The 24559-nt window shown below is 44.7% G+C and overlaps 1 protein-coding gene across 3 annotated transcripts in view; it reads left to right on the top strand.

Annotated features, from left to right (window-relative positions):
* Window positions 1-24559, top strand: part of SMAD9 (SMAD family member 9) — a 46122-nt gene that overhangs the window by 12555 nt on the left and 9008 nt on the right. The window contains exons 2-6 of one of the 3 annotated variants that reach the window (XM_054210885.1): window positions 4261-4887; window positions 11625-11882; window positions 14742-14852; window positions 16583-16804; window positions 21239-21495. In XM_054210885.1, the coding sequence (XP_054066860.1) occupies window positions 4476-4887; window positions 11625-11882; window positions 14742-14852; window positions 16583-16804; window positions 21239-21495 (1260 nt within the window). In that variant the 5' untranslated portion in view covers window positions 4261-4475. Of the gene's footprint in view, window positions 1-4260; window positions 4888-11624; window positions 11883-14741; window positions 14880-16582; window positions 16805-19194; window positions 20757-21238; window positions 21496-24559 lie in introns of those variants that run through there. The other 2 variants (XM_054210875.1, XM_054210896.1) reach the window with 2 other exon arrangements.

Here is a 24559-nt window from a genome sequence, read left to right as displayed (position 1 = left end):
TGACCTCCCCAGTTAGCCATGACTTCAGGTAGATAATGGAAAGTGGCTTGGCGAGCACATTTGCCAACTCTTTCAGCGCTCTTGGATGTAACCCATCCTGTCCCATAGACTTGTGCGCATCCAAGCGGTGTAGCAGGTCACCGATCACTTCCTCTTTCATTGTGATGACCTCGTTCAGTTTCCCCTCCCTGTCTCCTAGCTCATGAGGCTGGGTGCCCAGGGAACAGCTAGTTCCACTGCTAAAGACTGAGGCAAAGTAGGCATTGAGCACCTCAGCCTTCTCCTCATCCTTTGTGACAATGTTTCCCTCTGCATCCAATAAGGGAGGGAGATTTTCCCTAATCCTGCTTTCATTGTTAATGAACTTATAGAAACATTTTTTGTTATCCTTAACAGCTGTAGCTAGGTTGAGCTCTAGCTGCGCTTTGGCTCTCCTAATTTTCTCCCTGCATAGCTTCGCTATATCCTTATAGTCTTCATGAGAGACCTGCCCCCTCTTCCAGAGGTCATAGACTCTCCTTTTGTTCTTGAGGTCCAGCCAAAGGTCCCTATTTAGCCAGGCCAGTCTCCTTCCCCGCCTACTTGTTTTTCGGCACACGGGGACAGCCTCCTCCTGTGCCTTTAAGACTTCTCTCCTGAAGTATGTCCAGCCTTCCTGGGCTCCTATATCCTTCAGGGCAGCCTCCCAAGGGATTTTGTCAAGCAGTCTTCTGAACAGATTTACAGCATGGAGGACTGGCTGTGTTTGGTCTTGACCAGTCACTTACCTGACAGATAGACAAAGCCCTCCTTGTAGTCCCAGATGAGGGAATCGTGTTAGAGATGTACCCTGAATGATGCCTGACTCATACTGACGATAGTTCATCATATTGTCACTGAGGGAGATAGAGGTGACCAGACCAGGACTTCCATCATGGTACGTCCCAGGGCTTGGTACGTGTAGTGGGGTTGTGATCAAAGCTGTAACACTTCCCTCCCCCTACACCACTCACAAGCGATGAGCGTTGAGAAACATGATGGATCATTGGCACAGAAAATACATCAAACGTGGTTTTGAAATGTTTCAATGCTGGAAGTTTCCAGTTGGGTAGGCAAGTTGCCTGTTAGAAAAAGCATACAGCTTAAGCAAATACTGTCCTGAAAGATTGTTAAAATTAAATTGTGAATTGACATCTCTATCGTTACAGCCCTGGAGCAGAGTGTCTGCCTAGGTATTTCATAATGGAGTATGTAAGCCTAGCAACACATGGCTTAGGCTGCTGAATTATGCAGTATTATGTAATTTAATAACATTAAACTAGGATGTTCTGATAATAATATTATTTGAAAGCTGTTTAGTTTATTTAATACCATTTGTATGTTGTATGTCAGTTGAATTCGGGGGAAAAAAGATTTTAGAAGAAACTGAGGGGAGCAGGGTAGGAAATTGTGCAACGTATTTATCTGAGACTACATCACATGGCCTGCAAAGCACGGCTTTTGCTTTTATACACATAGTCTTGGCGACTCTCCCACTAGCAACAATAGTGCTCGGACTCAAACTGATGTCACTGTTGAGTTATTTAATTTGACTGAAGGAGATTAATGTGTTTATTTAAAACCTTGGTCAAAATGGAAAAGAAAATCTTGGGACAATACTTTTACGTGAACATTGTATGTTTTCATATCTGATGTTTGTAACATTGCATTAACTTATCAGGGGCAGTTGTTTACACACACTAACGCCTGGGAGACCCTCTCAGATAAGAAGTGTGAGCCATTTTCCCTCTCAGCCTGCAGCAGAGGCTGCTGCACCACTACTGCTCCTGTGGGCTTTCGTCCCAGGCTCTTCTCGCTTCCTGCTGCTGCTTTCAGGGCTGATCCACAGAGATCCCAGCATGGTTTCATTTTCTTGCTTGAGGATGAGCTTGGTACTGCCAAGCCATGACAGCAGCTCGGTGGTGGGTCCTCCCCAGGTTCTCAGCAGGGCAGTGAGGGACGGGCACCTCCACTGCACAAGATGCCTAGATGGGGCTGGCGCTGGGCTCTGCAGGCTGAGCCTGCTCCCACAAAGGCTGGAGACCTCCTGCCTTCATTTTATCCACATAATGTTTTACAAGCAGCTTGAGGGTTTTTTCCTGTGATAAATCATTCTGAACTTATTTCGTTCTCACATGTACCCTCTAAGTGTTTGGAACAGACTTCGGTTTTGACTAAGAGGCATTAGTAACTATCCAGTTAAATGCTCCAGGTCATTGGATTTTTACTAATACAGAGCGGGGAAAAAATCTGGAATCTGAAGTTTCTCTTTGCGGTGTGGGACAAGTTTGGACTGTTCCGTGGAATGGATCGCTGAATGGCGCAAGTGAGGGGATTTCTGCCGTGCTCTGTCAAGAGCCTCTCTTGGCAGTTGGGGATAACTGGACATACACGTAGATTAATAATGTTGAAATTGCATAAGGCAGAGCTCAGTGCTGTGGTGGGTGCCTGAAGTAAGGTGTGCCTGCTCTTCCTTCCAGTTTTGTAGTCCCTCTGTTCATATTTTCATGCAGCCTCCTGTCCGCTGTTACTCGAAACGTGAATCTCCTGGGGCAATAGCAGCTTCTGCTGGGACTTGCGACATGCCAAAGAGTTACTTTTATGCTTTCTCCTCTGTGAGGCCAAGTGCTTCCATCTCCCTAGCCTCTGTGAAAGGCTTTTGGGGAGTTTGAGCCCCTGCCCTCATCATTGCTGCACTTGTGGAAGAAGGGAAAAAGCTCCTTATGTTTACATGGATCTGCATTTCTCAGGTGCTGGGGGTCTTAAAGGGTAACACAGTGGGGCAGAGGAATGGGCATGAGAACAAAACGGAAGAGCCAGGAGGAAAACAGCTCTAGGCAGTTACTGGTCCTCAGCAAACACTGCATGTTGTCTAAGAGGCTCTGAAGCCCTGGGCCATGTGTGCTTACCCTGCAGCATGCTCCAGAGCTGTGTGGTGCTAAGCATATGAGACTATGCTGAGGAACCAGTCTTTGGGATTGGCCTCAAGTCTCAATATGTTGTACCTGTGCCTGCACTCAGTGTCCCCAGGTGCCCTTTGAACTCTTACAATTTCAGGAAACTGCAGAATAATATGGTTTGTGAAGCCCCGCTGCTCCCGACAGTGGGCAATATCTCTCTGTCCCCTCAGTGGCTGCATATAAGTAGTGCTGAGGACTATGTCCAGGCCTTTACTGGTGGGGAGCAAGAAGGACCGAAGTCCTCCCACAAGGGTGGAGTAGAGCAGTCATGGAGCTGCTTCTGTGGAGGCATCCATTTAGAAGCCGCTTCTCTGGAGGCATCCATTTATAATCTGGCCTCGTCTCCTGTTTTAAGTGCCCTCTGTATAGTTCAGTCCTTTGGACTTGGTATGCACAGGGGGTCCATGAAGTATTTTTAAAGCAGTAAATAGCTTGACATACAAGGACGATTTCCTCAGAGTTCCAGTCAGTGGAAATATGTCATTTTCAGCTAAAATTAGACTGGCTCCAGCTACATTTAAAAAAAAAAAAAAAAAAGAAAAACTCGCAACAACTAAACTCTTTCTGTTGGACTTTGTCAGATGTAGCAACTCCTAGCAGAAATAACTCAGGATCCATCCAGCACAAACTGTGTCCAAAAGTCTGTGATTTTCATCCAAAAAACTTTGAATTGTTGGAGAGAGCAAAACAGACTGGCTAGGCAAACAAGGTTTTCCCCTGCATATGAAACAATGTAAATAAGCGTAGAGAATAGTGATAGATCTTTCAAACGCACTACATGAAATCTTGCGTATTTGAATTTTAAATTAATTTTACAGTTAATATTTTACAACTCTTGACAGTTGAGTGAGATTGGAAGGGCAGAGAGGGAGTTGAAGTCACGACAATATTCTACTCATTACTTCTGTAAAATTTGATATTACAGATTTAATTTTGTAGAAGGTGCTTGAGCTGAACCTACAGCTACCAGCATAAAGAAAAAAGATACATTTTCTTTTGTGGTAAATAGAACCCCAACCCTGCAACAATTTGCCTAGTGCATTAAACCTAAACATAAATTGAAGTGACTGGACACTTAATGCTTTCCAAGGTCCAACTCTAAAATGAGTGTGGAGGGTAGTGGGAAGGAGAGGCTTGGACCCAAAGTAAACAGCAAAAAACAAACAGAAAACCATTGAAAATTAAATACACATTTTGAATGATTTCTCTTTCAAAAGATTTTATTGAAGGAACAATGAAAGGAGTGTGTGAAGCCTAATGATGTATTGTGTTGTTATTGCAGGCTTCATCAGCAGTTTCTTGATGTTTGGAAAGTTCTGAGACCCACCCCATTGGACTATTTGTAACCAGTGCCTAAGACTACAAAAACGTATGTGTGGAAGAACCTTTCCTTGAAGGAAGTGTCCATCTCAATATTGTGGAAACTCCGTGCAAGCCTTGCAAGGCAGGAGAGCGATTTGTGCTTCCATTGACACTCGTCTGTAATCTCTGCTTCTTATGCACTCCAGCACCCCTATCAGTTCCTTGTTCTCCTTTACCAGCCCTGCAGTGAAAAGGCTGCTGGGCTGGAAACAAGGAGATGAAGAGGAAAAGTGGGCAGAAAAAGCTGTTGATTCCTTGGTGAAGAAGTTAAAGAAGAAAAAAGGTGCCATGGAAGAACTGGAAAGGGCTCTGAGCTGCCCGGGTCAGCCCAGTAAATGTGTCACGATCCCACGTTCCTTGGATGGGCGGCTGCAGGTGTCTCACCGCAAGGGGCTTCCCCACGTCATATACTGCAGAGTGTGGCGCTGGCCTGATTTACAGTCTCACCATGAGTTGAAACCACTGGAATGTTGTGAGTTCCCATTTGGCTCAAAACAGAAAGAAGTGTGCATTAACCCCTACCATTACCGGCGGGTGGAAACCCCAGGTAATTATATCATCTGCAAATGATTCACATCTCCCTATTAGCTCTTGCACTGGCAGGTCTCGTCTTGGTGCATACTACTGAGTTCTGCTCTGAAATCTGAAAAGGCAGGCTCCGTTTGATGGAAGGGCCCTGGGTCTTTCCCTGCCTGGTGGTGCTACAGGTCAGTCAGGTGGGAGTAAGGAGCGACTTGCTCTGTGGGGTCCATGGGGTCCGTGGGGTCCACGTCCCATCAACCCCCGAGAGTGCCCGGATCTTGTCCAGGGTGCTGAAAACGCGCTCCCTCTCCGCGGACGTGGGTGCTGGCTGCTCTCTGAACCCTCCTTCTGCAAACTGGTGGCCATTGGCATGACCTCTAGGCACTGTCCTAGACTTACCACCCTGTCTAGATTTATGCCGCATTGTCTGAAAACCAACAGTTGTCTCATTAATCCACAGGAAAAGTGTATCTCTGTCTCTTTGTTTAAAGATTACAGTTGCAGTTAAGATGGCTTATTTTGCTGTGGATATGAAACCAGGTCAGTTGATTCTTCCAAAAATGCCTCGTGGCCTGCCTTCCGTGAGATTTACTTACCTGAATGGATAGTTTGTGGGAAATAAATCACCCAAGATCCCATAAGACTTTGAATTTTTCCACTGATGATCCTTAGACTGGACTTGGTCAGCACTGAAAACTCATGACCTCACTGAAGGGTCACTGAAGCTTTGCGTCAGTGAAACAGCTGTTAAAAAATTACAGTGTTCAGTGTTGACTTCTATGAGGATCTTAGAAAGCAGGGCTGGCAGAGATCTTGAGCAGTCATCCTGTTCTCCTCTGCCCCTACTCCCAAAACAAAACAAATTACCAGGTACATTCCTGACAGATGTTTTTCTAATGAGCTCTAAAAATCCCATGTGATAGAGGCTCTACAGCCTCCCCAGGCAAATGAATCTCTTGCTTTGCTATCCTTACAGTTCAAAATGATTTCTCATGTCTAACCTAGCTCTCCCTTGCTGCCAAAAATCACAGTAATTTAATTTACTAATGGATACGGTTGGTAAGTGTATACTTATTATTCTGTGATTACTCTTTGTCTGGCATGAACTTTACTCTGAGGTGACATTGGGATCAGATAAGTGAACTGTGGGATGTTTCTTTTCACACAGATGAAATAAGGGAAAGACGTTTGTTAAAAACAACAGGGGCTGCTCCCTTTTCTGACAGTCCTTCCACTGCAGCGGAGCTGTCATCTTGAAGTTGTATCTGAACTGCTGTAAACATTGTCACAACTAAAATTTTACAGCTGCAGCGAGTGGTGCGTGTTGTCAACAGTTTTCAGTGGAAAGAGCTGATCTCCTGCCTTGCTAAAATAAACTCTTCAAGAATCCAAGAAAAGATGCTCATAAAATATCCCACTTTGTGTATCTTTCTCTTTGAAGGCTGCAGTCTTTAGTGTCTTCTCATTTCTTCTGGTGTAACTCCAGTGTAGTTAATGGAGTCTCCTCAGTGTGGTAGCTGACAGCACTGCACAGTGCTGTTTTCAACCCCAGTCTTCTGATCTGTTCAGTGCCAGCTAACAAACGCTAGTACTGGGATAAGCCAGCAGCTGCTAAATGGCTGCCAAAGCATATTGTTCTGGCCCTGAAACTCAGAAGTTTTCAGCTGTGAACGTCTCTCCTGTTTGTCTGTGCACCAGACTGGCTGCATCTCTACTAGTAAATGAGACGGGGCCAAGGTGCAGGTCTGAGTATTGCTGAATTGGCAGTGTGTTCCTGGGTGCAGCTTTGAACCGTGCAGACTCGCATGGACTAGCAGTTCTCAGGGTGCAGGGCTTAGCCCACAGGAGGGACTTTGGGCACTTGGGACGTGACCTCCTTGTTTTGGAGGTGAAAGAGAGCGCAGCTGCGAGGGTGCAAGCTGTGCTGTGCCAGTTCTCCACAGGGTCTACGACTTGTTCGTGAGCTGTCGTATTCACGTCTACTGCTCTTTTTAGGGGGACAACTTAGAAGCTGAAGCTCACAAGTGGGTCACCTCTCTGCTAAAGATACGGGGCAGCAAGGAGTGCAGTCTGCTCAGGTGTGCTGGGGCAGCGGCAGGAGAGGTAGCTTACACCCCTGCAAGTGGCAGTAATGCAGCTTCAGACCAGAGGCAGTTAGAAAGCAGTGCTTCAAGGAGGTGGTGGTGAGGCGAGAGAAGAAACGAGGTTCAGGAGAAAGTGGTAGCAGTGAGATCACCACTGAAAAGGCTGGGAGCGATTGATCTAAGTGCCAGATGTTTAAACAACAGTCCTCTTTTCACTACAGGACATCTTCTGCATATTGGCTGTTGGTGATTTTAGGCTTATGTGAGATTCTCTGAGCCTTGTCCTCTGGAGCTAAAGAATCCACCCATGAAATTAGTCAGCAGCACATTTCTTTAAAATCCACAAGCCAGTATTATTTTCATATAAATGTTCGTCCTTTTGGGGCTCACTTTCCACCACTGCAGTCTGTCTTGCTGAGTCAACCACTCTGTGACCAGATTCTTTCATTTTTATTCAGAATGAATGATTTATATCAAAGACGGGAAGGCCTCACCCTTTCTTTAATGGCCTGGCAGATCCCTAGACCTTTATTACTAGAGAGCAGCTTTCTGCTCTGGTCTGAGATTCAGGGGTTTCATTGCCTCTGCTGTGTCCTCAGGCTGCCCAGCCGCATCCTAGTCTATGCTGACCAATACTGCACAGATTATGCATAGCTTTTATTGTTGCTACCAGTGTCCCCAGCAGAATTCTTCTCAGGTCTGCTGAGCAACAGGTGCCATTTATTAAAAAAGCAGCATATATTTCCTTTATTTGTGCAACATCCCACTGCAGAGAGGGGTTAGGCCACCTAGGCTAAAGGAGATAGGTATGGTGATTAGGTTCTGCTTCCCCCTTTGTTGTTTTGCCTGGAAGAGCTGGTCAAATGTCTGAATGGTTTGTTGTCAGGAGAAGCTGCAGTTTCAGAAAAATATAATAGCTGCCTAAACATTTACCATATGCTTTCTATAAAAGATCATTCATGTGTAGATAGTGTAAATTCTAGCATGCACCATGTAGAGAGCAGGAGCCTAAATGAACTTTTGACTTAGACTGATTGCTTTCATCAAGCCCGAGTGGGACTAAGATGTGATAGCCTCCCAGTTGGAAGACCAACCGATGATCTCACTGTTGGGCCTGTGTTTGGTATTTGTGGTCATGGGCGTAGGGAACAGATGGATCTCACTGGAGGGTAGGTCTCCAAAGGTAGTAAACTCTGCAAAGATGGGCTGATGTGTGAGAAATCACAGGGTGGATGTTGTACCTGGAATTAAACTGTGAGGCTGATAGTTTGCTTGCTAGCACCTGAAGTTACAGGGTCTGGTCACAACCAGGTTTCCAGCAAGAACTGTTGCAGTTAAAGGGAACAGGAAAAAGCCTACTGCAGAAGAGGCAGTGGCAGGACTTCAGACATGACCATATTTGTCTTTAGTTGAACAAAGATCAACACTTGGGCATGTGTAGAAGAAAGGATCTACCCCTGGCTCTCTGTGGAGAACAGCAGGTAGAAGATAAGGACTCCACTGAGTGGAGACAACAGAGGTAGATTATGGGGACAGAAAGGTCCCAATGCCCTCAGTCACTCAGTTTCATGCCTCTGGTCACACTTCCTTCAGAGTTGTTGTGCCCTGGAGAGTGACATCTGTTACCAAAAGAGCAAGGAGAACAAGGCCCTCGGGGGAATGTTTAGCCACAAACAAGCAAATCTCTGGATTCCTCACCACCACAGAGGCTTTAGCCCTCTAGGCAGCCACAGAGCAGTCAGTGGAAAGATTGAGTGAGGTGGCAAAAACTGCAGCAGAGCAGAAATTAAAAGTACCCTGGTCAGAGCTGGGAAGGAGTTCAAGGCTTGAAAATTCCTCTTGCTGACTCACTCAGGGCGAGTCAAAGGCTTTTCCTGGCAAGTGCTGTTCACACATCCAGATTCTCAGCTTTCATTTAGAGAAGGAGTTGTGTTGAGTTCTCACCGGGCTGAAGAAAGCCGCTTCCTTAGCAGTGGTACCCGCAGCAAGGTGCCCACCTCCCATTGCTGTGGCACAGCTGTCCCTTGCTCAGCACCTCTGATGGGTGCAAAGGGATCACCAGTTCCCTGTTTTCTAGGGCTGCTGGTCAGAGCTGGCTGAGCAGCAGCAGACCTGGCAAGCATCATACCAGCTTCATGGAGCATCAGAGGAAAACCCCAGAAGCAGCAGCAGCTCACAGGCTGGAGCTGCCCACAGGGGCATGGGATGGGAGGGATCCAGCTCACCAAAACCACATCTGCAGTGGTGGTACTGGCCTTGTCCCAACACAGAGCAGATGAACTGAGCGCTAAAAGAGTCTGTTTCTCTCCACTGGCTATGAAGAAACCCATGGGGGACTGGGCAGTGCATCTCAGATGTGAATACCTCCATCTCTGGAGACATTCAAAACCCACCTGGACGCATTCTTGTGCAACCTGCTCTAGGTTACCCTGCTCTGGCAGGGGGGTTGGACTAGATGATCCCCAGAGGTCCCTTCCAACCCTGTGATTCTATGATTCTGTGATTCTATGATTGCCTGTATGAGTCCTACCTGGGGAGTCCATGAAACCCAAAAAACTAAAGAAGCAGTTAAGAAGCAGAAATATCTCTACTAAAGGACTTAAGAGGGTGGCAGCAAAACCTTCAACCCGCAGACAGGGTCATATCAGAGGCAGAAAGAAAAAAGGTAGTCTCCAGAGCACCATCCTTGTGCTGGTCAGAAGCTAACTAGAAATGTGTTGGGCCAGAGAAGGGTCTATGTATAGTCTCTTAACAGGTACCTCAGTGCCTGTCTTTCTGGGCAAGCAAGAAGATAACTTCTGCAGTGAACCCCCTGTCATCAGCCCAGTCTTTTGTATGTTTTTAGGGCTGAGTTCTTCAGTTCATGGGTGACTGGCAAATTCCCAAATGGTATATGGCAGTGGGTGGGCAGGAGTGTGGTTTACCCTGCTCTGGGTGCAGCATAGTGCTGCATCAAGCAAGAAGCTGTAAGCCTGCCACTGGTCAAGAAGCTGTAAGCCTGCCATTGGTACCAGACACTGGTCCTCCCCCTCCAGCTTGGACTGCCGCAGGTCTCTGAGCAATTGAGTGCACTGAGGGTGCACTCCAATGAGCGCGTTCCTACAGCCTCTTCTCATGCACATGTTTTGCATTATCTCTATATTATTTGCTTTATAGCAATTATTCCACTCTTTCATTATGCTGGATAAATGAGAGTTCACTGTAATTAAAAGGTGTTAGCTCACCTACCTAAAAAGAATTGGCCTTACATAGACAGAGCTTTTTGGGTCTAAACAATATGTTAAAACACGTTCAAACCATATATTCCTGTCAGCATTTATAACCAAGAGGGCACACTGCTATTTGTTTCCGTAAACTAGTAAGGATAGACTGAAAGATTACACGCTGCTGGGTTTTAGGCCAGAGGAACTCTGGACACTGGGTCAATCAATACAAGCCTGCTGAACTGTTCCTGGACAATTCATCCTTGTCACATATACACGAATTGCCCTCTTATCTTCTCTGGTGGCTTCTAGATCTGCATGACAGCAACTGGGGATTCATTCCCCCCTACTTGTGTTTAAGGCCTTAACTAAGACAATTAGACACTACATGAGCTAGTGAATAATAGAGAAATCTTGGGGTACGTGAGTCACCCACTGTAGGTGCTGCTCCCCCCACAAGGACTATGGGGGACCCAGTTAAAACCTCAAGTTGAACTCCCATATGCAGAACTATTTAGCAAACTGCCTTCTATTCCAGCCTAGGGGCTGCATCTTCATAGGTGACTCACTAGTTGGGTTTTCTGAAGTGGTGTGATGCCAGTTCTGCTCTTACTCCTGATATGTCAGAATGCACAATAATTTGGGTCAACTTCAGGTTTCTCAATGCAGCAATGCTGCTACAGCACCAACAGTATGAGATGTAACTGAAGAGAGTTTGTGAAGAGAGGCAATGTCTTCTATTAGACCATTTTTTACATGGATTAATTTGGATTTCAGTTTTCTGACCAGCGTTTTTCATGTCTTAACTACCAACCATTGACATTTGCCTCCTCATGCTAGATCTTTTCTAACTGTATTGCAAGAGCTAAATTAATATTGCTGCAATATTTGAATTGCCATTTACATTTCCTTTTAAAGATCCCACTGTCTGGCTGGCAGCCTTTTCAAGTACCTGAAAACCTTTTAAATCTGGTGTCTAGCTTCTTGTCTGTGCTTCCTTTTGCCCATCTGTAAAATGCTGGTAGTAAAATATGCAGTGAATTGTGGAACGCTATTAATTGTTATTAAACTTGGCTGTGTTTTTGGCAAATCCTGGTGATAGTATTTAACTAACTACTGACACTCAGTCTTTCAGGAAGGAAAGGACAGGTAATTTGGAGAGAACTTGCATTGCTGTAAGAGGGAAGTGTGCACACGCCGTACTTGTGAATTTTATGGTTTCTTGCTCAAGTCAGGAATGAGTCCGTATTTTGCATATGGAATTGCTGCAGCTGGCTGCAAATCTGGGCAAAAAAAGGGTCCAAGAATCAGCTTCTGATTCTTGTTTTTGGACAAGTTTGTTGCCCTTCAATGTCTTGTATATAGACAGCAATATTTGGGCAGCAGGGAATATGCCTCTTTTTAACTTACACAGAGATATACTTTCAAGAGTGCAGTTTTAACCAGATTTTTTCTGTTCTTGTTTTTATTTTCAGTCCTACCTCCAGTACTCGTTCCAAGACACAGCGAGTTTAACCCTCACCTCAGCCTCCTTGCCAAGTTTCGAAACACTTCTCTGCACAGCGAGCCGCTGATGCCGCACAATGCCACCTATCCTGATTCTTTCCAGCATCCTCCATGCACCCCTTTTCCATCATCACCCAGCCACATGTTCTCCCAGTCGCCTAACAGCATCAGCTACCCCAACTCACCAGGAAGCTCTTCTGGACCAGGAAGTCCGTATCAGCTCACAGGTAAGAACGAGCTTTCAGACATCCTGACCGAGGCAGTCGAGGTTCTGGCCAGGGGCAGGGGTCACGTGCCAATTCTGTGTGCTCCCCTCAGGCTGTAGCTACAGATTGAAATGTTGGACAGGATGGATTTGGAACGTGACTTCTTGTGACTGCCTCTTGGTATTGTCTCCCAGTTATTCTGACAGATGCTCAGTGGACTAAGAATTGTAGTCATCCTACTCTTAGAAGTACCTGTATCAGATTTCATGATTGCTGTAAGGGGAAAATTAAGGAGAGGAGCAAGTGTACCAGGCCACCTTCTGCCTAAAGCTGCCCATCCAAGCTTCTGATACAATCCACGAAAAAGAGCACTTGCAATACCTAAATTAGGCACTTCTAATAGAGATGGTCCGGGTAGGGACCTTTAGAAACTCCATCAAGAGAGAGAACGGATAAATGGGGAAATTGGTACACAGAAATATTTTTTAATTTTTAATTTAAATTAATTTAAATTTAATTTTTAAGGTGGTTGACAACCTGGCCCAACACTTGGTGAAGCCAACAGGCAAATTCCTATGACTTTGGAACATGTTTCATAAGCTCCACAGTTCTGAGGTTGGCAGGGTTATTGTCAGCCAGATTGTTTGCGTTGTGAGCTCCTTACTTAGTACTGCTCTAATTGCCTGAGAATTTTACTATGCTTTGGCTGTTAAATATGCCAAGAAGGTGTCATGCATCACAGCTGACAGCTAGCTTTAATACCAAAACATGGTTCAGATTCACTTCTGCATTTTGTTGTAACTCTCAAATAGCTTCAATGATAACAAATTTTTCACAAAGATGAATTCAGGTGGCTTAAGTTTTAATGTCTCACCTACAAAGCATTTAAAGTTTTGTCCTTAATGATATGCCTATTTTAAGTGCAAGAAAGATATTTATTTTTACAAAGTATTTGTAGTATTTGAACTTCCTTTTAAGATGGACATTTTCAACAGAGTGTGATGTTTTTCCTTCCCTCTCCATTCATTGAATGGACCTTCATTCATTTCTTCTCTAGATCTATACTTCAGATTAAATCATATTTAGCAACATGGAAAAATTTCAGCAACTAGTAGGACTTGTTTGTCTTCTCACATCTTTTTCTTTCACCTCTGTGTAACCAAGCTGGATTCAGTGGAGCTGGTCCTGACAGGTAAATCAGGCCCATTCCAACTATTTAATGACTCTGACTCGTGCATTTAACTGAACTTGGGACCTTGCAAAGCTACTTAAAAATGGAAGTGGCTCAACCTGAGCTTCAGTATGTCACAGTACACAGCATGCTGATAAGCATAATTTGCCTGTGTAACAATCAGGGATGGAAGACTATCTAAAGCAAACTGGAGTTACATCAAGAACCTTGAGTGGGATTGGTGTGACCAAATATAGGTGTCAACAATGCAAATTTCTACATCTCATGCAATTGTCTATAATCTCTCTGTAATCAGTGGAGAGAAACAGGCACTCCTAGAACAAGATCCATTGCATCTGAAGGTATATGTCTAAAGTAGCTGCGATGCACCATGTCTGCAGGTGCCCGATTTTCTTTAGTGGGTAGAAGGAGAGCTCATGGTGACTAGCTTTGGTGTAGACATCAAAAATACCTGTATAACCGCATTATATTCCTTTCTGCAACCTGTATTCTCTTCTGTTCTTCCTTGATTTTGTTTTACTATTCTACTTGTTGCATTTTCTGTGGGAGGGTTATGCCATCTGTATGTTAGAAATATCATATAGCGTATGAAATTCCTAAATCCTGAACAATGCTTAAATAGAGTAATATTCTTGTGCAGTACTTAACTTGGAAGATTCAATGGTTGTCTTATGAGATAGTCCACATTTATCCACTCTGGGTGAAGTTGCTCTGTTTTGAGGGGCAGCCAACAGACCCCAGACACAAGAGGAAATTTCAACCTGTAACCAAGTTAAACTCTGATCTTCTTAAAGAGATCCTTAGTCCTGCAAGCTTGTATATGGCTATAATTTACACATAAGCCCACTGAGTTTCTGTTCAAATGAATAAACCTACATGCTTTTAGTGCTTATGCAGTGAATGTCAACATTTTCTAACACAAAAATGAAGTTGCTTTTTTTCTTTGGGTTTCTAAAGCCTCCTGTCTTTCTTGAGAATCCCCACTGTAGAGTCACCTTCTGTTTTCTAGCTTACTATGCCATAAATGAAACAAATCAGGAGCTGGACAGGTTGTGAGTTGATACGTTTTCTCCAGGTTTTTTCATCCCATCCATTGCTCTTTGATGGGAGACTGACCAAACCAGAAGAGGGACAGCCTTCCCTTGTAGGACAGAGGTAAAAAGGACAAATCTGAAGGGAGTTCTGCCAAGTCTGATTTTAGAGCGTAAAGGGTTTCCATGGGCTTTTTTGTAGCCTGTGAAGAAAGAGAGCTTTCTCCCAGAGGATCAGTTAAAGTTAGCTTCTGCTCTTAAATCATCTTCTTCAAGTTTTAAATTTGTGAGAGAAGTCGGGAACTGAAGGATCAGACTGTGTTACTTTCTTGGGTAACAGCTGGTGTTAACAGAGAGCTGGACTGGACACCGGTCTAGGCCCGAGGCGCTGTTGTGACTGTCCCTCTCTCTCAAGTGCAGCATGTCCAACATGACAGCCCTTCCTTCCTGTCCTCTATGAACATGTAATGGTCTTAATCTGGAGACTGAAAGGAGGTAAGGTTCAGATTTGTGTTCTGTTTCCAGCCCGTCTCTAGCTAAACAACATGCTGAAGAAATGTTAAGTATTCACCAGGAAAAGCTGGGGAGAATTTACCAACGTATTGATTTAGGTGTCTTGTCTTTTCTTTTCTTTCTTTCTTTCCTTCTTTCTAATAGTGGAAACTCCACCGCCGCCTTACCATGCAAGAGAACCTCCAGGAACCCACAATGGGCGGTCAATGGATGCATTAGCTGAAAGTCAACTAGTGCTGTCTTTGCCCAATGGAGGTAAATCTGCCGATGGAGAAGCTGAAAGTAAATAACCATTTGTACTATTCTTCAAAGAAAACCTGTTAAGCAAAAAAATTGTTATTTGAACTCTTCAGTGATCTGTAATAATAGGTTTCAGACAGTTTTGCAGTAAGGCTGTGTACTAGACCCATCCATTAGCTAGCAGAATAGGTTGATTTAAGAATTCAGTGAATTATGTTTGAAGTTACAGAGTTTAGACCTTATTTGCATCCATGGACTATTACAGTTAGAAAGCTGTTAATGAAAGCAAACACTGTTATCTACGTTGTAAAGACAAAGTTATCAAATCAAGGATGGTGAGGCAATATAACACACAAGAGCACTACCAATATCAGAACTGATTTCTTTATCACCTTCAGGTTCTGGGTTTCAAGTACTTTAAAGCCTTGTGGTTGGGACCTTTTTTACTGCCATCTTTGTATTAATGTTACATTACTGGCTGGCTAGAAGAGGACATGTTCTAGTGAAGTACAAAGAGATTTTTACCGAAGGCCAAACTTTTTGTCCTCATATAAGAATGCTTTAGTGGGAGAGGGCATGGGAGGTCAGAGAAGGCGGCTCTGGGATGGTCTCTGCTACCTCCAGACTGGTAGTGGTAGGTGATGCCTCCACCATTCAAAGCCCATTGCTGCAGAGCAGCAAGGGGAAATGGAGTTCCTCTGCTGGGTTTTCCTTTGGCTTCCTGCTGCTGCAAAGGAAAAATCATCATTGCTCTTTTAGTCCAGCATATTGTAGTCCACACATGCACATTAAAAAAATAATGCCAGCCTTCTGAAACAGTGAGGAACACGTGTGTATCACAGAACTGGAGCAGAAGGAAGATGAGAGTGATAGTGCTAATTACAGATGGGTACACAGAATGGCCAGATAATAACTAGATAATAACTAAATAATAACCAATACTTTTAAATAAATTGTTGGCATGTTTTAATCTCTTTACCATAGTTTACCATCTGTGGTCACTGCCCTAGTGAATATTAGTTGGCAGTTTATTAGAGGTTACACACAGAGGTGCTCTGGGGGCAGGAGGTCTCACATGCCTGTGGTGGGCAGGCAGGATAAGGTTTCCCACTAATTCCTCTAGGACAAACCAGACTCAGAGATTCTGTTACATTTTTGAGTCTTTCTCTGTCTCTGAGTTAGAAAACCTGGGCAGGGGTAGATCCAAAAGAAATGACCTTGCTGACATTTCTGCTTACAGTCCCACATGGAAGCAGAAAGCCCCAAAGCATGCAAAAAATTGGGGGGAGTGATTGATTACTTTTGAACTTCAGAGTTTGGTATTAGGCTGAAGTCTTGGCTCAGTTTTGACTGTCTTTGAGCCCGTCTGTCATCCCTAGCTCCTGCTGGTGTGCAGAGCAGATGTATCCCTTGCTATTTTCAGTGCAGAGATTGGGCCCCAGTTCAGCAAGGAATGTCAGCATGTGCTTAATTTAATGCAGGGAGTTATCACTTTTAAGAACAAGTGGGACTCCTCAGAGGCTTAGAGTTAAGCTGGTGTACCAGCCCTTTGCATGTCTGGGGCTTCAGTCATAAAATTAAGAAGGAACAGAAGCTGCTGTTAAGATAAAGCATGACATATGTGACTGTTTAGATGAAGAGCCGGGTGGGGTGGGATTGTGAGGGAGAGAGGAAAGAAAACGGAGAATGACTGTTTAAAAAATATTACTGAGACCTGAGCATCTGATTAATTTTATTTCCTACAGACTTTCGGCCTGTTTGCTATGAGGAACCCCAACACTGGTGCTCAGTTGCCTACTATGAACTCAACAACCGTGTAGGGGAAACTTTCCAGGCTTCCTCTCGAAGTATCCTTATAGATGGATTTACGGATCCCTCAAATAACAAAAACAGGTTCTGCCTGGGACTGCTCTCAAATGTAAACCGCAACTCTACTATAGAAAACACACGGAGACACATAGGAAAAGGTAAGAGGAAATCCTTTCTCCTCAAGAATATTCAGAGCTTGAAAGAACCATGCATTGCATTAACAAACCTAGCTGAGTTGTGAGATGTGCTTGTCTGAAAACCAAAACTCTGAGATTACTTCTGAAATAGAAGAAAAGCAGCTGATTCTTTTCTGACTGGATAACAATCAGCAGAGTAGCTCCTCTCAAAAGCTATTTACTTGGCCAGTGAAGAGAAAAATGTTGTTTATAGTTGTGTGTTCTAATTTAGCAGTATGTATTTTCATTTTATTTATTAGAGCTTCTGGCAGCTGGGAATATTGCCATTGAAATGCCACTAAAAGGATAATTGCTGGTGCCTCAGGGCTGGTTCTCCTACCACCAAATAACAAAGGGAGATGGATGAAACACTTAGTAGTTGAGTTATTTAGCTGAAGAACTCTACCAGAGTTGCCTTTGTAGCTTTTCCCTCCCTCCCAGTCTGATTCCCTGCCTTGTCAACTTCTCACCAGTAAAACTGTCTTGGATTGTCCCTCCAGCAGTTCTCCTTGTATGCTCCACTTCTGGTGTACATATACCCTGTACATGCAGGAGCACGTGCTTCTGGTGACAAGTACGAGGAGACCACACCAAGACATGGGTGGCCGCACACGCTCCATCCCAGCTCACTAGGGCTGTGTAGGGCATGATATTCTCCCAGAACTTACTGTTGTTTGTGGCAGTGAGTCAGAAGCCCTGAACCGGCCACTTCTCTGTGCAGATGAAGCTTTGCCTGTTCTGGTATATCCAGTCTAGACTCATTATCTTGCCAAGCCAGCCTCTCACCAGTAGCTGCCTGGGAATGGATTTCCCACTGGGCTAATTAACTCTAATTGTTCCACTCCTATTATCTTGTCAACCTCACCTCATTTCCCAGGCCTAGAGCAGTATTTTAATTGGCTCTTGATAGTCTAGTGTTGAATGACTGAGTATGAGGAAGCTCTGAGACAAATGTGACATAGTTTTTACAAACAACAGTGAACCTGAAGGCAAGCACAGGAGATCACAGAATCATAGAGATGGTGTACTTAAGTCTTGCACTTTTTTCCAGAAGGGAAAGCAGTTGTGTTGCGGAGGTACTGTATGAAGCCAGTGTGATGCTACAAGTGTCTGTCACGATAGTTTGTTGTGAGGGGTGGAAATGAGTCGTACCTCTAGTTCCAACTTACTCAGAAAATAAGGCAAAGCTTCTCTATCAGCATAAGCTGTCAGAGGGCTGTAGATCAAAGCAAAGCCCAGCCCTAAAAGAAGAATGACAAAAGATCCCAGTCAAAGCTGTGAGGATGTTGCATTCTGTGACTTTCTGCCCAAAAAGAGGAAGAGACAGAACAGGAAGAAAATGAGGTAAATGCTAATGGTCCTCATCCATTCAAATCTGAAGATCTGTCTTCATTGATTTAAAGTCCTTTAAAGTTCTACACTAGGACTCTGCCCAAGGGAAGGGAGCAGGTTGCCCAGAGAGGAGCTTAGTATATCAGAGATCCTTAATTTTACTGCTCTTCCTTGTTTATGCAAATCTTAAAAAAACACGTTCAAGTGGAATAGAAGTGGCACCAGTACAGGCCTGCAGAAGAGCACAGAGCAGCTCCGAAAGTGTGTAGTTCAAAGGCATTCTGGACAGATGAAAGCTACTGAAATGGATACAATTGTCACATGTTAACAGGGGAGAAAAAAGAGTGAGTAAACAAGATTAGCTCAGTAGGATAAGGATATGTGATTGAATTGTCATCTAGTGTATCAGCGTGAAATGGTTTCCTGGAAATACCACATCAAAGCTAAAAACAATCCAGAACACAATGCAACATCTACTAGCAATTGGACCTGTTTCAGCAGTCAGACTTCAAGGACAAAAAGGGGATTTCTGAGCAGAGTGTCAAAAAGATGTGGATGCTTGGAGACTGCCAAATTTCCAGTTTCTGCAGAGAGTAATGAAATCCCACTAAAGCATATGGACCCTTGATTTGGTCTTCTGCAAATATGTATTCAGCTGCTTGGCTTCCTTGAGGGTGCTTGTCTCTGCAAATGAATACCAGAAGAATGGAAATATACACTGACATTTCATTACTGATGTATTTATTGCTTTTAAAAAGTCCACAAGGAAAAAGCAAATTGTAGCCTCTGCTTTCAGAAGTGACTATGGTGGTTTTTGTTACTGTGGGACACAGTTTGGGCAATGCCTTTGAAAGCATTAATTTTATTCAGAAGTTGGGTTACTCAATATACTAAAATTGAGACTTTAAAGCTTTTCACCTTAGCACCCAGATGTGTGGTCACCCTAAATAAGTAGCCACACCTGAAGATTTGAGATGTGGTGAACGTTTACGTCCTTGTTCTTCTCTCCCTACCCTGTGTTCTCACTCTGTTTGTTTCAGAAAGTTGTATGGACTCCAGCAAGGTCAGCCAGGACCTTTGTGTTTTCAGTCCATTCCCTTTTATCCATCTTCCAGAGAAGGGAAAGGAGTCACAGGTCAAGTAAGAGCAGTCACAACCTGCAGAACCCCATGAGGTCCGGTGCTGTTGGACAGGAGCTGACGACTGGTCTAATGGAGCTGTCATCTCACCCGTGTTCCCAGTGCAATACTGGCCTGTGCTCTGAGGCACACTCCCTGCCACTCACATCTAATTTGAGAGCTCGTTTGTGCATAGAAGTAAAAGTCAAGTGATGGCTTGAAGACAGACTTCAATGTTCCTGTCTGAGTCACTCTGGAAGTCTATGGGAGAGCTCATTTTTTCCCAGATTCTTTTCCCACTCAACCTGCTTTTCCCCAAGACTTTCCCACTTCTGTTTAGAGGCTGGTTTTGTCCTAAGGATGTGGTGCTGCCCCTTGCTGTCATGACCACAGAATGATCAACAGGCTGGGAATATGTAACCAGTCTTTTTTGTATGAAAGACAGCAGGAATAAAACTAATTACAACAGAATTATTAAAGCATAGTTATCACTAGCTTTCCGGGCAGTCCACTGAGACTCTGTGAACGTGTGCATTTGTATGTAAGGGTTTGAATGCCATACCTGGGAACAGAGAGGAGGATTTTATTTTTATTTAGTGGTGGTTTTTATGAGAACAAAGAACTGAGTTCTCCCACCTCTCTTGGCCGTGGGAGGGGTTCATTTCACCTAATCTAGCCATGGGAAGGGTGAATGCCTAAGCAACTTCACAGGATGACTCGCCCCCCTTCAGGGTGTGGTTTCATGCTCACGTTTAAGCAGTCTGGGTCCCCATTGCCACCCTTCCACTGATGAAGATCTCACTGCAAATAAATCTTTTCTTTTGTTTTGCTTGTTTTTCCATTTTATTAGCTGGTTCACTTCCCCACTCTATGGCTGCCCAGTCCCCAGCCATTGCTGCCAGCATGAAAGCAGGTGTGGTGCGAGGCAGCAGGGGCAGGGAACACGAGAGCCTTTTCAGCACCTGCACCGAATTCCAGCAGTTTGAGCTGTCTGTGAGCCTGCACTCTGTAGCAGATGGAGTGAATCATCTGGTCTCATCATCTATCAACTAGAGAAGGCATCTACACAATTAGCTTACACAAGGTCCCTAGCTTTAAGGTTGCTGAGTTGGGCTAAGATGAATTCTCTCACCAATTTAGGTGTATTTTTAATGCAAGCAGACACATCCTGGGGGGACCATACTCTTTGAATGGATAGAAATGCTTCCATCTTCATTTCCCCAAGGCATGGTAAAAATTTAAGAGTTAGTGTTGGTAAGTCACTCAGGCACTGAAAAGTCCAGAAGGAAACTAGTCATTTTCTTGCTAAAGGTCACTTTGAACAGGATCTGATGAGTAAGTCACATCACGTAAATGCAAATACATGGTTCTGATGTGATGTATAAAACAAAATACAGAAAAGCTATTTTAAGTACACACCATGCTGTGTTTGAACTGCATGAGACAGGATCCTGTAGTAAAAAATTAGCGTGCAATGAAGTGGGTCTTGGTCAGCGTGCATGTGCTCACCAGTGAAAATAGATTTAAATGTGTAATGCATAACAGATTTGTCAGTTCTTTGACAGTTTTGATCCATGCTTTGTACATGGTTGACATATGTTTGACGTTTATGTGTGTGTGTATGTGCGTGTGTGCATCATGAAGTACTATGCTGGTGGGTTAAAGAAGTAAACCAACCTTCACTGAGAAACAAGGCAGAACATCATGTGCCCAGACTTTTTTCTGCTAGACCAGTACCTCCAAATAGCATTTATGACAATTTCCTCTTAAAATTGGTGGGTCCATTGGACAGATATATGGATAGGGACACAGATACTATTTTTAGAAGTCAATGTATAGGGAATGAGTGCTTGGAATGGTCCTGGGCTTGTATGCCCACACCAGTAAAACAATTAAAAAATTACTAGTATAAAGTGTGTAGTGAACAATGGAGAAATAATACAAGTGTTTTTTTTCCTTTTTCAAGGTGTTCATCTTTACTATGTCGGTGGGGAAGTTTATGCTGAATGTGTCAGTGACAGCAGTATTTTTGTGCAAAGCCGCAACTGTAACTATCAGCATGGTTTCCACCCAGCCACTGTCTGCAAGATCCCCAGTGGCTGCAGCCTCAAGATCTTCAACAACCAGCTCTTCGCCCAGCTGCTTGCCCAGTCAGTCAATCATGGTTTTGAAGTGGTGTATGAGCTGACCAAGATGTGTACTATTCGAATGAGCTTTGTTAAAGTAAGCATTCTTTGTTTTCTCTTGCATTTCTGAAAAGGCAAATCCCATCACTTACTAGCTTTGGTGCTGAACTAGACCCCATCAAATCCTTCGCAAGTGGGGATTTAGACACCCATCTTGCAAATAGCAATTCAGACTGCCTGTTTTCCAGTATCGCCTTAAGCTTCTAGGTGCTTAGAATCAGTAGCTTTTGTGGTCAACCTGGAAATTTCTTAGATTCCAAACATCAGGTATTCCATATGCTTTTTGTGGAAAATTAGCAGAGACTGAATGGTGATGTTCCCCTGTTGATTGCATAAAGAGCTCAGCTTAGAGGGGCTTAGCAATGTGTAAATGTTGCAGCACATATCTTAGGTGGTTGTGATCTCTCCTATCGTTACTGGTTTGCAATAGAGCTTGGTAGTGCCATAGATCTGAAAAGAATGTCCTTATGTGTCTAGACTAATTTACAGTCTCACCATTACTATAGACTGGTATACATGGTCTCAGTCAAGAAACACTGGGTCCTCCTTCAGCCCTCACTGAGCTTGCTGGGAGTTGTTGTTGTTTGCCACCTGTCTGATCCCTGGCAAGAGATTGTCCTAATTTCTGATGACATGTACTCTGGCCAGCCACACTACCAGAAGGGCTTCTGGAAAGCAGAATACAAAACCCAAAAGAACATCTGACCTGTTATTTGGAAGAGACTGGAGACCACAAAAGCCATTACTGTTTCCATATCTTTCATATCTGAACTTTGCGGTCTGACTGCTCTGTGTGTGATGTGTCAGTCTTTGTGGGTGTTTCTTAAATCTTCTGAATGGCCTCCTCACCAGAATGAAATCTCTTGACTCCTTTTAGCTCTTAGGATTTACTTAGGTGCCTATTGTAGCTAGTGTCTAAACCCCAGAGAATGGCAAGTATTTCAAGACTGTTTACAGATGCACTAGAGTGACTTCCTATAGAGCTGCTGGGGAGAGCTGGCAGCAGTGTTCAGCCTGCAAACTAGAGAAGTCGTACCATCAGAAGCAAGTTGGTCCTGCTAGGTACCATAAGAAATGGCTTGAGTACGTCCGTTTGTCTTGCAGATTTGGTTCTATACAAATGACTGAATCAAGCTGATTGAATTCACATTTAAGATACTGCAAAAGTGCTTGAGGCTCAAGCCCAGTTCCCCTGTGTTCTTCAAAGCAGATGAGTTTTGAGTCCCACACACCTTTCTAGTTCTGACTCTTTCCAGCAATCCTTGGGGACCCATCTTCTTAACCCTCTGAGAGCATTAAGAGGGCCCTGTAATTTTTCCCAAGAGTCCAAGCCAAAATCTCTGTGCCCGTGACCATGCTGTTGCTGTTTTCTTGGGAAGGAACTGACATCTTGTTCACACGCAAGCATTAGGGGAAAGAAAGAAAGCAAGAAACCCAACAAACAGAATTTTCTTTAATGGAAGACATGAATGGGCATGTTGTTTATAAAGGCAGTGTAGCCAGTTATGCAATATTTTCATTATCTCAGCAACTCAGGGGTAGTCTCTTTGATGTGTTATCTGCCTCCGTGCCCAGCATGGCAGCAAAAATGGTGGTGTTGATGCACTCAGTAGCGCTGCTGCCATATTATCACCTTGCTTTGTTGAAACAATAGCAGCCACTATAGTGCCTCAGGCACCAGAAGACCAGTGCAAGGAGTTATTTTGAACCCTTTCCCATGACCTTTGGAAAATAGCTATGCAAATCTCATCTACGTTCTTCCTTCCTGGCCTGTAAAAGCCCTTTCCTGTACTAAAGTGTTCTCAGATTATTTCTCTCCCAAAGCGTGAGCCCCAGTGTGTTCAGTCCGGTGACAGGAGAGCCCCTGGGTGTTGGATATACAGTGCACAGAGGAGCGTGTTGTCTGTCAGAGCCACACACCAGGAGCCCCCAGGTGCAGGGCAGTCCTGCAGCTTCTCCCCTGATTTTTGACCAGATGATGCTGGTCACCTACAGCCCACAGGGCAAGTAGAGCCAAAGGGCTGGAGACCCTGCCTCCTACCCCTCCAGTGCTTGAGCTGGGAGGCAGGGATGGGTAAGGACCAAGACATGAGAAAGTTACCAGGACTGTACCTTCATCTGGAGGCAGGACATGGGCCAAGGGAAGTGAAGGTCCTGTCCCCTCTGATACTCTTCGTGTGCCCACGGAGCAGCTGGGAGGAGCTCAGCTCTCAGGCCAATGTGAGTGTATCATCAGTGAGAGCAGACCGCGATTTTCATCCGCTTAGTGCTGCTGATAGCCAGACCAGGATGGCTGTTGTCCCCTCTCCACAGATGAGGCAGCTGAAGCACCAAGTGGAGAGAAGAAGAGTTCCTCTAAGGCCGGGTCTGAACCCAGCGCCCGCCCTCCCACATTTCCCCAGGTCTCAGGGCTGAGGGGACAGCCCAGCAGACTTGGCTGTGCTCCCCAGCACGAGGCAGCTCAGTGCTCTGGGACATGGCTGCATGCTGGTCTGGAAAGAGCTGTGGCCCACAGGAGGTGGGAAGGGCTGGCAGGAGCAGCAGGACCCCTTGGCTGGTCTTCTCGGTGCTGGAAGGGACGACTCCCTGTGAGGGTATCAGTATCATCTTCCCACCTTCTGTGCAGAGCACCATAACAGCTTTGCAAGCTGTTCTCATTTTTATTCCCTCACTAAGACTGCTCCACCTCTGAGTTCATTTCAGTCCCGCGGACGAAGGAGGCTACCTGAGTCCCAGGAGTGATGTACAGGGGGCACAGGGGGTCCTGCCCCCCTGGCATTTCCCCAGCTGGCAGCTCCAGCTTGGGCAGCCGGTGAGTGTCTGGGAGTTGCCAGCAGAGGGAGATGGCCAGCCACCGACACACGCTGCTAGATGCCTCCAAATTGGGCAGGTTGCACTTGCAACCTGTAATTCCTATTCCTCCGGCTTTTGCCAGTCAGCAGAGGCACACCAACTCCTCTGGCACTTGACCTTCTAGCTGTGTATCTCCACTGCAGCTGAGTACTGAAGGCTTCACAAACTCAAGCCTGACTGCACTGGTTTAAAGAGTGGCATTTTATGCAAACGTTTCCAGAACATAAATCTGAGGTGCCTGTGAACAC

This window comes from Rissa tridactyla, chromosome 1, assembly GCF_028500815.1.
Source record: "Rissa tridactyla isolate bRisTri1 chromosome 1, bRisTri1.patW.cur.20221130, whole genome shotgun sequence".
NCBI lineage: Eukaryota > Metazoa > Chordata > Aves > Charadriiformes > Laridae > Rissa > Rissa tridactyla.
This window is presented reverse-complemented; position numbering and strand designations above follow the sequence as displayed.